The 13,302-nt window shown below is 36.1% G+C and overlaps 1 protein-coding gene across 3 annotated transcripts; it reads left to right on the top strand.

Moving 5' to 3' along the window:
• The first annotated feature begins 740 nt into the window (after positions 1 to 740).
• On the top strand, positions 741 to 11,768 carry Herp (Homocysteine-induced endoplasmic reticulum protein). Of its 3 annotated transcripts, none has more exons than XM_019055416.2 (7): positions 741 to 1,011; positions 2,023 to 2,181; positions 4,503 to 4,683; positions 5,520 to 5,790; positions 6,503 to 6,618; positions 7,740 to 7,893; positions 8,911 to 11,768. In XM_019055416.2, the coding sequence occupies exons 2-7, from the start codon at positions 2,044 to 2,046 to the stop codon at positions 9,119 to 9,121; spliced, it is 1,071 nt and encodes a 356-aa protein (XP_018910961.2). In that variant the 5' UTR covers positions 741 to 1,011; positions 2,023 to 2,043; the 3' UTR covers positions 9,122 to 11,768. The 3 variants fall into 3 exon arrangements, with proteins under 3 accessions (XP_018910961.2, XP_018910952.2, XP_018910969.2); XM_019055407.2 differs by having other exon boundaries at positions 742 to 1,006; XM_019055424.2 differs by lacking the exon at positions 741 to 1,011 and adding an exon at positions 1,285 to 1,305.
• Positions 11,769 to 13,302: the final 1,534 nt, after the last annotated feature.

Here is a 13,302-nt window from a genome sequence, read left to right as displayed (position 1 = left end):
GAATGTGAATCAGCATGTGTTGATTAGGATTTTCTCCTATACTGACTGGAGAGGGTATGGCAGGTGCGTCGCGCGTTAAATGTCCTTATCTTTATTGAGAAATTATATGGGCTTCATTATGCATTGAGAATATTTTCACCTGGCAGCAGCAGAGATCATCAATACCTCCATTTTTTTCAAAACTGCCCCTTATCGCCTTGTCCTCCATGCCCTTCGGTTTTCTTTTCCCCCAGGGCCAAAATTTGAAAAAATCTTTTGATGAGCTTGTCTATGGAAATCTCACACTGAGCGCAGAATCCTAATTTTTCAACCTCTTAAATTTTGCCCCATTCTCATCCTTTTTTTACTAATTTTTCTTCTTAATAGGCGGGAGGGGAAGACCTACCCCTCCTGCCCTCGCGACTCGTTGGGAGAGGCCTCACTGTCAGTCGCAGCACAGTCAAATAGGACAATATTTACGCCGGATACAAGCGATGAGCGAGTAATAAAACCATTTATGATCCATTCGACGTGACTAAAGATGCATTATGAACACATGCGTCACTGTCGGTGAGGAAAAAAATTATCTAGCTTCATACGGCAGACGGAGAGACACTAGATTACACAGTCTCTCGGCAGCCAATCAAAATCGGCCAAATACTCCAGACTCTACAAACGATGAGACCCCCCCCCCCCCCCCCTCATCCGGTCCGCTTATTATCAGCGTTCCGCCCTTATCGTTCGGTCAATCCGCTGACGACATTGTATTCCAGAATACGAACTAGTAGACTAGACATTAGACAAGTGTGCGAGTGAGAGGAAAAGTAGCTGCGAAGTTCTTGGGATCGATCGTAATTATCCTCGATCTCCGTTAAATTGTCGTGTTTTGTGTCTTTCGAATCATTAATTCAAATCAGTGCCTCCCCCGTTAAGTATCGGACAGCCTTCTAAATCATTTTTTCACTCTCACGTCCCATCGAATCTGGATGTTTACCCTGTGCTAGCTACCATTTCATCACCTTGGCTGGTAAGTCGAGAGAACTCTCTCAGAGCAATGTTTGTTGTTTTGCACTCTGACGCAAGCGATTTTGTCAATTCATTACAATCTCGAGCAAGCTCCTATTGTAGCCTTTAATAATGTGTAGGTCTGGCCTAATAATTGCCATTGCAACTTGCCACATTCCCAGCTTTCCAATTGTCATGAAGAATCTCTCACTCTCATGATAACAGCCACTTTCCAATTTTTGTGTTGATTCATCGGCACTCAACTAGATCGTCTAGATCCTGTCATATCTCTCCTATCAATGAAGTTCTTGGATACCGTAGGTAACAATTATATATTCAGTTTAACTGCTCCTTAATCATGTTTTATATTGTTATCACTATTGTTTGTTATGATAGTGCCAAAGCTTCATCGTTTTCAACAATGGAGGCTTCAGGTATTCCATGTTCCTCAATCAAAGCTAATTTTTAGCTTTATGCACATGGAATATGAATTCACTGCAGCTTAGACATAGATAAGCTCGTACAAGGCTGCAATAATTTTGTGAAATTGAGGCTATCAACTGATGCTATCCAAGACAGCTTGATATGTGCACTCTCTGATAAGAGGTTTCTCGTTAACTTTCCCCGTTCCTTGCTCATGAATGGTTTTCCTCATAAGTATGTCTCATTTATTATTCTCAAAATCCCATCTCTTGATTAATAGTGTGATAGGTCTGCTTCAACATCAGTCAGATATTGACAAATTGTTTTTGTTTTTTGTGGCCATGAAACTGAAAATTTAGGCGTTTTCTTGAGCTCTACCAATCAACCAGAATACTTAAGTCACAGTTTATCTTGTAAACGTGGTCAGCAGCACTCTTTGATACCAGTATTTTTGAAAGATTTCATTGATGTGGATTCTGACTATCATTAATCATCCTCTATCCAGCAACAATGCTATTACTTAGCTTGCTTTTGTAGCGTGGATGCACTTCTGTCCAGTCAATTACTTGCCTCATCCTATTGATTTTATCATGATCTGTGCACTCTTATGTCTAGGTATTTGCAAGTCATTAAATAATGGAGATGTCGATGCCCGTCACACTAATCGTCAAGGCCCCCAATCAGCAGATTGAAGACCAGACTATTAAGTGCGAGCTTGACTGGTCTATCAAGCGTCTTAAAGGTTATCTGTCTGAAGTGTACCCTAGCAAACCAGTAAGTATCTATTTGTTCATTTAAAGTATCTTAGACCATGCACAAGTAAGTAGGAGATATTCGTGTTTTGCTGGTGAAGGTGTACTGAAGAACTCTCTGCACTCCAACCCTGTGCCGTAGTCTTGTCGTAGCCCACTGACACACAAAATTTCCAAAATTGCTCTGCTGAGGTATGCAAAGAGATCTGACAGCTGTTTTAGTTGGGGTCAAACCAGTGTTTGATGAAGGAAACAGGTACCACAAGGTTGCCACAGTCAGGGAAAACTGGGAAATGTCAGGGAAAATGATGAAATTTCAAGGAAAAATTGATGAGTCACCTTGAATTATGCCTTCTAGAACGGGTTTGACATTTCCAACAACAAATTTTGCCTGAAAATAATTTTTAACCATGTTTTACAAACCATATGGCATATCTCAATTCTCAAAGAATTTCACCAAAATTCATCAGGAAAATGTCAGGGAATTTCATTTGCTAAATTCTGTGACAGCCGTGGTACCATTTATTTTAAGTAAACTGAATGTAAGTACGAGCCCTGCCATGGCTCAATTTTACTCCTTGCCAAAAATCGTCGTATGTACCTACACCTAGATAAGGGAAAACAGAATCGTGAAGATGCAAAATCACTCCATTTCTCTCATTTATCCATCAGTGTTCATGCAATTTGTAATTATTCATAAGCTGTTCAGTAATTCAGAAAAAGAGAAAAAGTATCATCAATTGCAAATTTTGTTCGTTTGTCTGGCACACCTGTCAATCTCTTGAAGAAGTTGATTTTGCATTGAATGACATTCGCAAATTCAGTTCAATTTTTTATATTTTTTCTCCTGCCCCTGATGGCAAAGGCAGTCACAGAATTCCTACCTTGGCTATTTGCCAAATCTTTTTCGAAATATTTCAAGGGGAGTGCAGAAACAAAAGTAATTAGTTTTACTAAGTACTTAATGCTAAAATAACCTCTCCCTTTTTTCTACTCTTCGTATATTCTCCGATTCCTCTGTGCTTCTCTTTGATACGAGTGTCCACTCAGCTCCTATCAGATCAAGAGATACGATGAGAACTCTCCAGAAGCCCCATCTATTTTTATAAACTATCATATTAGCTCGCTCTGCTTCCTCTCACAATTTTCTCTCTGTTTTGCTCTCTGAACTCACAATTAATAAATCCTCTCAATGATAAGTTTTTGCTGTATGAGCATTCAAATGTTGCCAAATTTCTGCTGGGAAACCCTGATTATTGGCAATTCAAGCATGTATCCTCCCGAATTTTGATGGAATTTTTTGCATTATCCTATATTCTAATGTGTCTAAAAAATTCATAGAAAATTAACGTACAACGTGTATTGTGTAAATATGATTAGCTTGTCAGTGGAATTTTGGCAACCTTTGTAAGCTCATTTATCCCTAGCATGGCAGAGTTAGCCTTGATAGACATAAGGTTACTGGTCTTTGCCCTCAATTCCCAGTTCGTTTATGAACAAAAACAGTGTCTCCTTTTGTTAAACTCATTTTGGCTGGTTTTCATATTCCTTTGTTGACATATTTGATAGATAAACAATTACTCGTAATTTCCTCTAAAGTTTTTAAAAAAATGTCCTAAAAATTTTTACGAGGAAATGGTCTTCATGTTTTCAAAACCACACTGTCCTAATTTGAATCGTTCAGTTCCAAAACAAAATTCAACTCCGAAAATTTAAAAAATTTGCTGGATCCATTCCAAATAAAGCATGAGGATCAGATGTAACCCAGATTTTTTTGAATGTACCTGAAGGTTGATCTTAGCAAATTACATATGTTTAGTTCAAAAGTATCCCATCTGCAAATTTTTCATTCTCTTTTATCTCTGAAGATACCTAATAAAAATTCAAAACTTTGGCACCCCTGTCTGTCAGTCTCGGTATGATAGCTGATTATTATACCATAGAAGTATTTGTAAATCATTGAAAACTATCGGATCCAGTTAGTTTTCTTCGTGTTTGTGTTTTTTGATTGATTGAAAGCTTTGAAAGTCAAGTATGGGTGATAGGGGGGGGGGGGGGGGTAGCATCAGTGATCATTTTATTTCCTTCGTCATGGATGATCAAGAGGGAAGGAATTAAAAGGGGGGGGGGGGGGTAATCCTTTTTCATGAGATGAAAATATCAAATTCAGTTGTCATCTTTCTGTTCTTTGCAGTAGAACAAGACAAAATATGTATCTCATCTATTGCAAATATTGTCTTCCTGGTGAAGAAAATTAAAGTCAGAGCATTGAAAGAATGTAGATTTTTTTTTAAAGAAAAACTTCCATGAGATGACTTGATCAGCATCATCTTTTTTTTTCAGAAAACAGAAGACCAGAAATTAATTTACCTTGGCCAGTTGTTGAATGATGCAAACACGCTGAAGGATGTTCTTCGGACGTATGATGAAGGGCAAGAAAACCACACTGTTCATCTAGTCTGCGCACCCCCTAAAGATAGTTTTAAAAGCTCTAAACCAGTTACAAAACCAAACCAAAGAACACGTAAGTACACTTCTTTATTGTTCATTTATGTTCACAGAAGTAAGTTTAAATTTTTTTGCAATTAAAGTAAGTAATACCTCGATTATCTGATGAGCTGTGGCAAAGCCTGGGCTGGAAACCAAAAACGCCGCATACTTAAAATGCTGTAAGTATTTCACACTTCTGTGCAATTTCCTTCAGTGCACTTTCAAAATGTTAATAAAACATTCTTCGAAGCCATTGTATCAATGTCTTTACCTTAAATTTCTCAGCCTCACGACCCCTCTTTCCACGGAGAGTAACTTTTTAGTATTTTAATTCCAGTGATGCCTTTTCAATCCCCCTTTTCCTTAACATTTTCAGAATAGGCAATGACTTTTTTTCCTGTTCTGAAATTTTTTTGATCTTGCAAAAAATATCTGATTTTCACGCTAATCCAAGCCAGGCTTCCACTTTTTGCATTATATTAGTCGGGACCTGCTGGTTGTGTGATTAAAAAGTTTCCTCCCCCCTTTTTAGTCTCATACTGCGGACCGATTATTGAAACTGATAGATAAAGCGATAGACAAAGACGACAAAAGGGATTTAGAGGGATCCTATTGGTGGAAACGGGTTGTTGCAATGGACAAAGGAGGTAGGTAATCGACTAGGTAACGGCAACCCACGAGAAACCCGACAGTTAGTCTATCATTTTCCCCCTTAGTCGATGAGAACCACCCATTTCAACCAATAGAATTGCTTTATACCCCATATGTCATCTTTGTCTATCGCTTTGTCTATCAGTTTCAATAATCGCCCCGCAGGTTTTATTTTTGTTAGATTCCATGTCTAATCTTCATCTTGTTTATGTCCTCCAGGGGAAACGACCAATACAAGCACTACTTCTTCACCAGGCGAAGTACCTACTGAACCCAGTGGAGCAAATGTGAGGCAAAGACAGCATGCAACCACTTCAACTCCTGGACCAAATATTCAGACACCTGTAGGTTTCAACATGATTGATCCGAGAAGGAATATGGCGAATCCGGCGAATATGCGTGATCTGAACAACTACGCCTTTGTTGTAACGCAACAAGCAGCCGTGATGCAGCAGATGTACGCTCAGTACATGACTCAGTATTTCCAAATGTATGTATATCAGAATCCAGCCTAAGATGTCAGTGTATATTACTGTATGTATCAATCCATCAGCACCCCTACCCTGAGTGTTAACTTCAACATAACATTTTCAGAGCTGTTTGGTAGGAGCTTAATATTTAAAATCCACACAGACTCCATTTGATGGAGCAAGGAATGAAGCAAAAAAGAAAAAAACCATTAGAAACCAAGGCTATACCAATTTTTTAGGCCTGTAACTCCTGTTTTTAGCCCCCTGTTTGGCAAGCTCAGCAGCTCCTGTTCCTCAGAGCGTTTTGCAAATGCTGTTCCTTGAAATTACGACGCTGCCCGGCCTCATTTTTAATAATTGTCAAGTAGAGAATATTTTCAACATAGATTCTCCTTCAAGGTTGCATATGACAACTAAACTATTTTTATCTGTGAGGAAAATTTTTATCCAGACTCATTTTTCACTGCTGATACATGCATTCCTTGAAATTCTCCTCCATTTTGAAAATATAGCTCTGAAACAATCTGAATTTGAGATAACTGTTTTGATTCAGGATGAAGCTCCTAAAGGATAGTACCAACCGTTATCCAGCTGTTTCTAATCTCTGTTCTAAAAATATGAACAAAAAATCTTTCAATGATTTTGTGGCAAGACATCTTGTCCAGTATTCTATCAAATATTTCTTTCGTTTTTACAGCAAGCGTGTATTTATCAATGTGTAAAATTTTTCAGGAATGGTATGAGCCCCCCCAATTTTCAGTATCCCGGTATGATGTATCCTTTCCAAGTCCCAAATGGTGCCCAACAACCAGTTAGAAATGAGCCTGTCATCCCAGCACCTCAGCCAGGTATCTTAACTATCATTTAACTAACTAGCCTATCAAATTTTTTGAGCCTTCTGAAAGTGTGCGTGGAATGCTCCCCAATAACTGAAAGGATTTATTATTTTGCATGCAGATTAATTTTTCAGAAAATGGAAAAAATTCAAAGAATTCATAATCGTCCAGCCACGTCTAACAGTTCAGCAGTCCCTATTGAAAAATGCTGTGTTACTTAGTATTTCTTATGTATTTTTTCAGTAACTGCGAGGAAGATAACAATGAATTAATTAAAAAAAAAAAAATGAAAGATTTGCTCCATTGTAAGATTTTAATAGCCGGGAGTGAAAGAAAAACCCAATTTACGGATTGCAACATAGCTATGATTTACTCTCAGGCTACTAGGCAGTTGTCTGAAGTGTCATCTTTTTTTAATTTTCTTTTTCTTTTCTCTCTGTCAACCTCTTAAAATAGAAGGGGACGTCATAAAGACTGCTGCAATTCAAATACATTCATAATGGGTGTAAACAAGCTACTACTACTACAACTTTGATGTACGCTGTATGAACATTTCAGATTTGTCAAATTTCCTCCTATAAAATGTTTATTTTGGAAAAAAGTTATGCATATTCTCCTTCGAAATTTTCAGCTATTTTAGATTAAATTGTGAAGAAAATTGTCTGAAAAAGTTGAAAAAAACAAAAAGCCATTTACAATTTTTCCAGTAAATTCGGTTTTATCGGAGGAAATATGGCAACGCCTGATGGCTCATACAGCGTTTTTCCATAGCACGGCAGTACTACTACGAGTTCTTATGAACATATTTAGTTCAGTCATTATATTCCTTGCATACCTAGTGCAGATTAGATCAATACCAATACACTCAGAATAGTCTTTTCTACGTCTATTTTTGCATAGTGACAGGTGGAAGTTTAAAATCCATGCATTTCTGTTGCCAGATATTTCCGATGCTTTCAAGTTCAACCAACTCTGTGCCATTCATGCTTGAATTCGAAGCAGAGGAATAAATCTCTAAAACATATGCAGTGGCCTGTTTGGTTTGGCGTTGAATTAGATTCTTTCTTGATCTATTTTACATATATTTAATCTACAATAATTGTCACTGATGACTCTCTCTACTTCTTTCCCAGCTGATGGAGAAGAAGAAGGTGGGCAGAACAATCGGGACTGGTTGGAATGGCTGTACAAATCAAGTCGCCTAATGATACTATTCTGTATTGTTTACTATTATTCTTCGCCTCTGCGGTTATTCTTGGTCTCCACCCTCGGGCTTTTGCTGTATCTGTAAGTATCTAATTTCTGAAAAATTTACGTCACAAAATTTTGTCAACTGCTGATCGTTTCTCATCAAAAAGTTCAACAGAACTATTTGTCTCGCATAGTTCATAAAAATTCACCTAAAATTATGATTTTACAAGACAAGATATAATCCCTGACTGGGAGGATTGTTTAGTGAGAGAACGAATCACCTAATTGTTTTTTGAACTATGAATTAGGCTGAATTTGCCTAAAGCTGAAGCAAGTCTGGGAAATTAAGTCATCAATTAGGATTCAAATTTTGTGGAAAAATAAGAGCATAGAAATATAACGCAAGCACCTAGTTGAAAAAAAGCTTAAGAATTAAGGACTGCATAAGCATTGAAAGTACATGAACATTTAAATTGGAAAATTTGTTATTAAAATTTAAAAAAACTTAAACAAGTTTCGTTTACTGTAGTCCAATAAAAGTCCTCTTGTTCTCCAATTTATTGAATTTTTCATTTTATTAACCATGAGAGGTTTTAGAGGAATCATTTTGGGCTTCAAAGGTGCAAGAATTAAACTTAACTACAGAGGCTTATTGATGGTTAGTTTTAGAAATTGTATCAAATAAATTAAATCAAGATACTTTTAAGATGAGGAAGTTCAATTATTTCTTTATACTAGAGTCTCTTGCACTACTGCCTTTGAATGTGTTGTATGTAAAATGTTGATAGTTAACGCTCATATAGAGACAGTTCATATATATTGGCATTTTCACTTTGTCGACTTAAACAAACATGCTCTTAACTTTGGCCTGAGTAATTGAGGGACTTGAGGACAAGCAGTGAGACCAATTAGTTTTAGTTCTCTCAAAACTGGTTCGGCGGATTAAAAAGTGAGATTATTCCATACGGCTTTATTTAAGGTTTGTGAAAGTAGTATGACAGAATTTCGCTTTTGTAGATGAAGCTTATTGCTGAACAGTAACCACAAATGCTTTCTGGAGCAACATTCTACTTTCATCACGTTTTAATGCATTGAAAATGTCTCTCTTTCCAGGTATCAGATTGGATTCTTCAGGCAGATCGTCCTAGAAAATAATAATGAACCAGGTGTTGCACCGCCCCCTGATCCACCGGCTGATGGCGATCGGTCTGAAGAAAGTCCGGCTGAGGTGCGGCCCCCTCGGCCTACGCTCCTTACAATGACTTGGACCATAGTCTCGAGTTTTTTCCTGTCTCTAATCCCGGAGCATCCAAATATGCTGTAGTCCGCTCATGTTTGACAAGCGTGTACATTTTGTATTCTACTTTGGAAATAACCTTTTCCTACACCGCATACATCTTCTCTCACGGGCTGTTCTCTTTTGTGACAATCAAAACTAACCTCAGTTCATCAAACAAAATATGAAGTTGAATAATTTTCAAGTTATTCTCATCCTTCCGGCAAATTTTATTCAAATTTTGCATGAACAGTCCATTTGGTAGATACATTCGCTGAGAAGGTAGATGTCATTTTTAATCTGCCATAGATGAGTTTCTATCAAGTGCCCAATTAGAAATGTCATTCTTAATAAAAGGACTGTCAAAGGAGGAAGAACAAAAATGCGATGCTTGAAGGTATCTTCAAAAACTTAGAATTTTGTATTTTTTTCTCTGTTTTGTCGTAAATGAACATATAGATCTCTCTGTGTTTGGATGGAGAAAAATATCACCGACACTGTTGAGATAATAAGCACTTGTATGATAAATATCACTATTAATATCAGAATTTTCATCAATAGGAGCCCAGATGTGTCTTCAAAAGCTCGCCAGCTCCATTGCCTGACCTCTCCAACTTGTTAAACTCTATACCCACCAACTTGTTTTTTACTAAAATCATATAAATTGTTCAGGCAAACTCTCATCTAATTTCAACGTAGAAGTACATACTTTAAGCTTGGCAAATTTGACTTTGCTCTGGTAATTCTGTACCTTTTTCATTGTTTTAAAATCTTACTTGTAATCATGACAAAGTGCTTTTAGTGAGCCCAGCAGTCAAATTTTTTTCATCATCAGTATCTGAATGCGTATGCTAAAACCAGTTCGAGTTGTAGAGAGGAGCTGTTATTGATGAATATTGTGTCCCAGGGGAACGCTTTGTTATTAATTCCATTTTGCACATCAAAATTTTATAGACCATTAATTCAATATAAGTGCATGACCCGCAAATCTCACTCTCATCTTCACTCTGACGTCCTTTTTTCACCCATGAGAAGTTGCTGATAAGATGTTGTTGATTCTGTACACCACGCAGGCGGTGTGTGGCCTATTCATTATTTTTAGCAAGTTGGCATCATGACTGTCAAATGATATGAGGATGTCACAGAATGTTTAATTCATATCTCAATCATGCATGTGTTAGCAACAGTTAATAACTGTGATACCAATAGCTAAATTGTCGTTACATAAATCACCTGGATAGTGAAATAAAATTCTTGCCAAGATAGAGAAATATTCACTCACGTAAACAGTCCAGAAGAATTGCAAATATTTGCCATAAGAAGAAAGTTTCAGAAGTGAGTGGCTGGCTCAACCAAACAGTTTTTCTCTTTTAAATATACATACCAGATTTAGAAGGTTTTAGATTTTATGTTTAAAAGCAATCAGAGACCATTATTTGATCCTTCAATTGTTCTTTTTTGTCTCGAAAATGTTATTCTTGTTACAATGTTTCTGAAGGGATTTTAATAACTAAAAGCTGTATCCAGACAAGCGCCATCTCAGCAAGATGCTATTCATAGGGATACTCCAATGATTTGTTTTGAAACTGATAGGAAATACTTAAGTTTCAAAATGTAGTTCAAGAATCAATATAAATGTAAGTGCCGAAGTGCACAGTCTAAATTTTAGAATACTGTATCAAGGTGAGTCACATAAACAAATATTTTAAGCAAAACTCATAAAAAATTTGTTATAAAAAAGTTTGTGTGGTCCCTAAAGGTAATATGGCAGGGATTTAAACAATTAAACCTTTCAATCGCTACGTAAAATGTTATAACAAGAGTTGACTTCAATAATTATTAAAGTTAAACTCCAGGTTCTTAATACACAGCTATCAATACATATGGATAAATTTGTATTATGATGATATTACTCCAAGAAATATCTTGCAAATTCCTAACAATATTAAAAAGCCAATAAGTAGATCTAAGTTTTTCCTGAATTTTCAGTTCATTTTTTGAAGAATTCAATTGATTTTCAGATAGCTTCAGTCTGCCTTTTTCTACAAATTAAATTGATACTTCAACTCTTGTCACATTGTAAAATCAGCTCATCAATTAGCTGCATAGTTAAAAATTAAGAATGGGAGTGTAACAACTGTTAGTTGATCATCATAGCCAAGCATTTTCATAAGTCTAAGCTTAATTTCCTATTTGCTTCTTGATTATATCTTTTTTATAATCCCTGTTAAAGTGTACCTTTTGTATACTGATAGCTAAACTCAGAAATCAAGTTTCTCGATTGTCATGTACCCAAATTCCTGCTCTTACTTTATTTTTTCAAGAGGTAATGTGACTCCTTACTTCGTCGCAATTTTCACTGATCTTTAGAAGAAATATCACCGAAACTTTCAAAGAGGTACATTGATTCATTTTTTCCAATTCCAAAAGAGGTATGACACAGAGTCTGCAGTGTTGCAAACAGAGAAATGTGGTTTCGGAGTTTAGCCATCGATACTCTTTGTTAATGATTTGTTTGTAGGTTACATCTACATGTGAGCCACATCCCCCCTTTTTTTAGCACCCCCATTTTTAGTTGGTACGACCATTATAAATTAAGTATCAAGGGCCCCAACCCTCCCTCATAGCTTTAAAGCTCATTGTTATCAGTGTATATTTATTTGTAAATAAATTATATTTTAATTTTGTTGACAAAGTTGAGACTCCTTGTTCATCTACCTTGTTGTGACTGACATTCTTGAATGTGTTCGAGAGGAAGCGGGGAGGGGGGCTCCCAATTAATTTTTTTCTAGTTTTTGGCATTGACCCAAAATTGAGTACTTTAGTTAATGGACCTCTAGACAGAGTGTGAATTTAAGCATCATGATTTATGTTTCCACCTTAAAATTTCACATAAATCATGATTTGTACAACTAATGAACGAATTTATGCTAAAAGGAACCATGTGCATCGGGTTTGTATGCAACATAGTTCCTTTTATCAAAAATACGCCCAAATATTGTTGAAAAGAACTCTTAATCCAGATATTAACATTGTTCAATGTATTCATTAAAACTTCCTACTTAAAAAGAAAAGAAAAAAAAAAGAAAAAAACATAATCTACTTAAGTTATATCTCTTGCTCAACGTTGACCGCAAAGTATCTACTCTGAAACTGATAATTTAATATTCCTGAAATGTTCTGTAAATTTTTCTTCCGTCACTCAAAAATGTTCATAGAAAATTTCAAGAAGATGTTTTGATTGGTTTCCTTTTGAAAAATGAAGGACAAGTAATTAGAGATTTTAAAATGCTGCTGTTAAGATTCTCTTTTTTTCTTCAGTCATTTATATTTTAGAAAAACAAGAGGACCCTTAGAGACTGACTTCCTACTTTATATTCATGAACAATCAATAAGTACCTAAATGGAATTCAGTAATTTTTAACTGTCACTTTTCTTTCCAGTAGAATTTTTTTTTTTTTTTTTTTTGGCTGTTCAGGTCTGGGACTTGACTGTTACTAGGTACTTACCTACCCTTGTATAGGTTAGCAGAACGGAGTTTATGTCGAGGCTGCAGAATGCAATCAGAATATCAGATTTTTCCTCTATTTTACCAAGTTCAGCCAAATTTCAACTCGTCCATTGAAATTTGGTCATTGAAATGCGCAATTCAAGCGCTTGCTCTCTTCGATAAATCACTTAACATTATATTTGTGCTACCATATTATAATATTCAATTTAAAAAAATGAAGTACTTATAATTTCACTAAATAAAATTGTAGATAAAAATAATGTAATCAAATTTTAGTGGAAAAATTTGCAATATGGGATCATTACACCTCCGTCATTTTGGATAGACGTGAATGTCCATGTAAATATCATAATTCGATGCAAACTTCAAATCAATCGGTTTCATGGTTGAGTAGTTTTAATCCGCTTGGGCAGAGTTGACCCATCAATATTATTAGACTTTCGAGATTTTCCAACAAAATACGATATCTGTTGGCAGTTAAGTATGGTCTGGTCAAACTTAAACCCTTCATGTCAAAGCCTTTTCCCATCACTCTCCAAAATTATTATAATTTCATTAGTTAGGCATCAAAATAAGTTCACTTTTCTGCTTGCCGTATCCTGTATATTACGTCATAGGTCCAAGCATACAGCTGCCTGCAATTATGCTGCAGGAACAAAAGCGATTTTTTCAAAATGCTGTGAAGTATACACGGATTATAAGTATCACATGTCTGCGC

This window comes from Bemisia tabaci, chromosome 1 (genome assembly GCF_918797505.1).
Source record: "Bemisia tabaci chromosome 1, PGI_BMITA_v3".
NCBI classification, from domain to species: Eukaryota; Metazoa; Arthropoda; class Insecta; order Hemiptera; family Aleyrodidae; genus Bemisia; species Bemisia tabaci.
The sequence above is the reverse complement of the archived record's forward strand: the minus strand, read 5'-3'. Positions and strand labels throughout refer to the sequence as shown.

Coding starts and splice junctions, on each gene's coding strand:
- Herp (XM_019055416.2), top strand. CDS start 2,044: ATGGAGATGTCGATGCCCGTCACACTAATCGTCAAGGCCCCCAATCAG. Junction 2,182..4,502: donor AAGTGTACCCTAGCAAACCA/GTAAGTATCTAT, acceptor TTTTTTTTTCAG/AAAACAGAAGACCAGAAATT. Junction 4,684..5,519: donor AAAACCAAACCAAAGAACAC/GTAAGTACACTT, acceptor TATGTCCTCCAG/GGGAAACGACCAATACAAGC.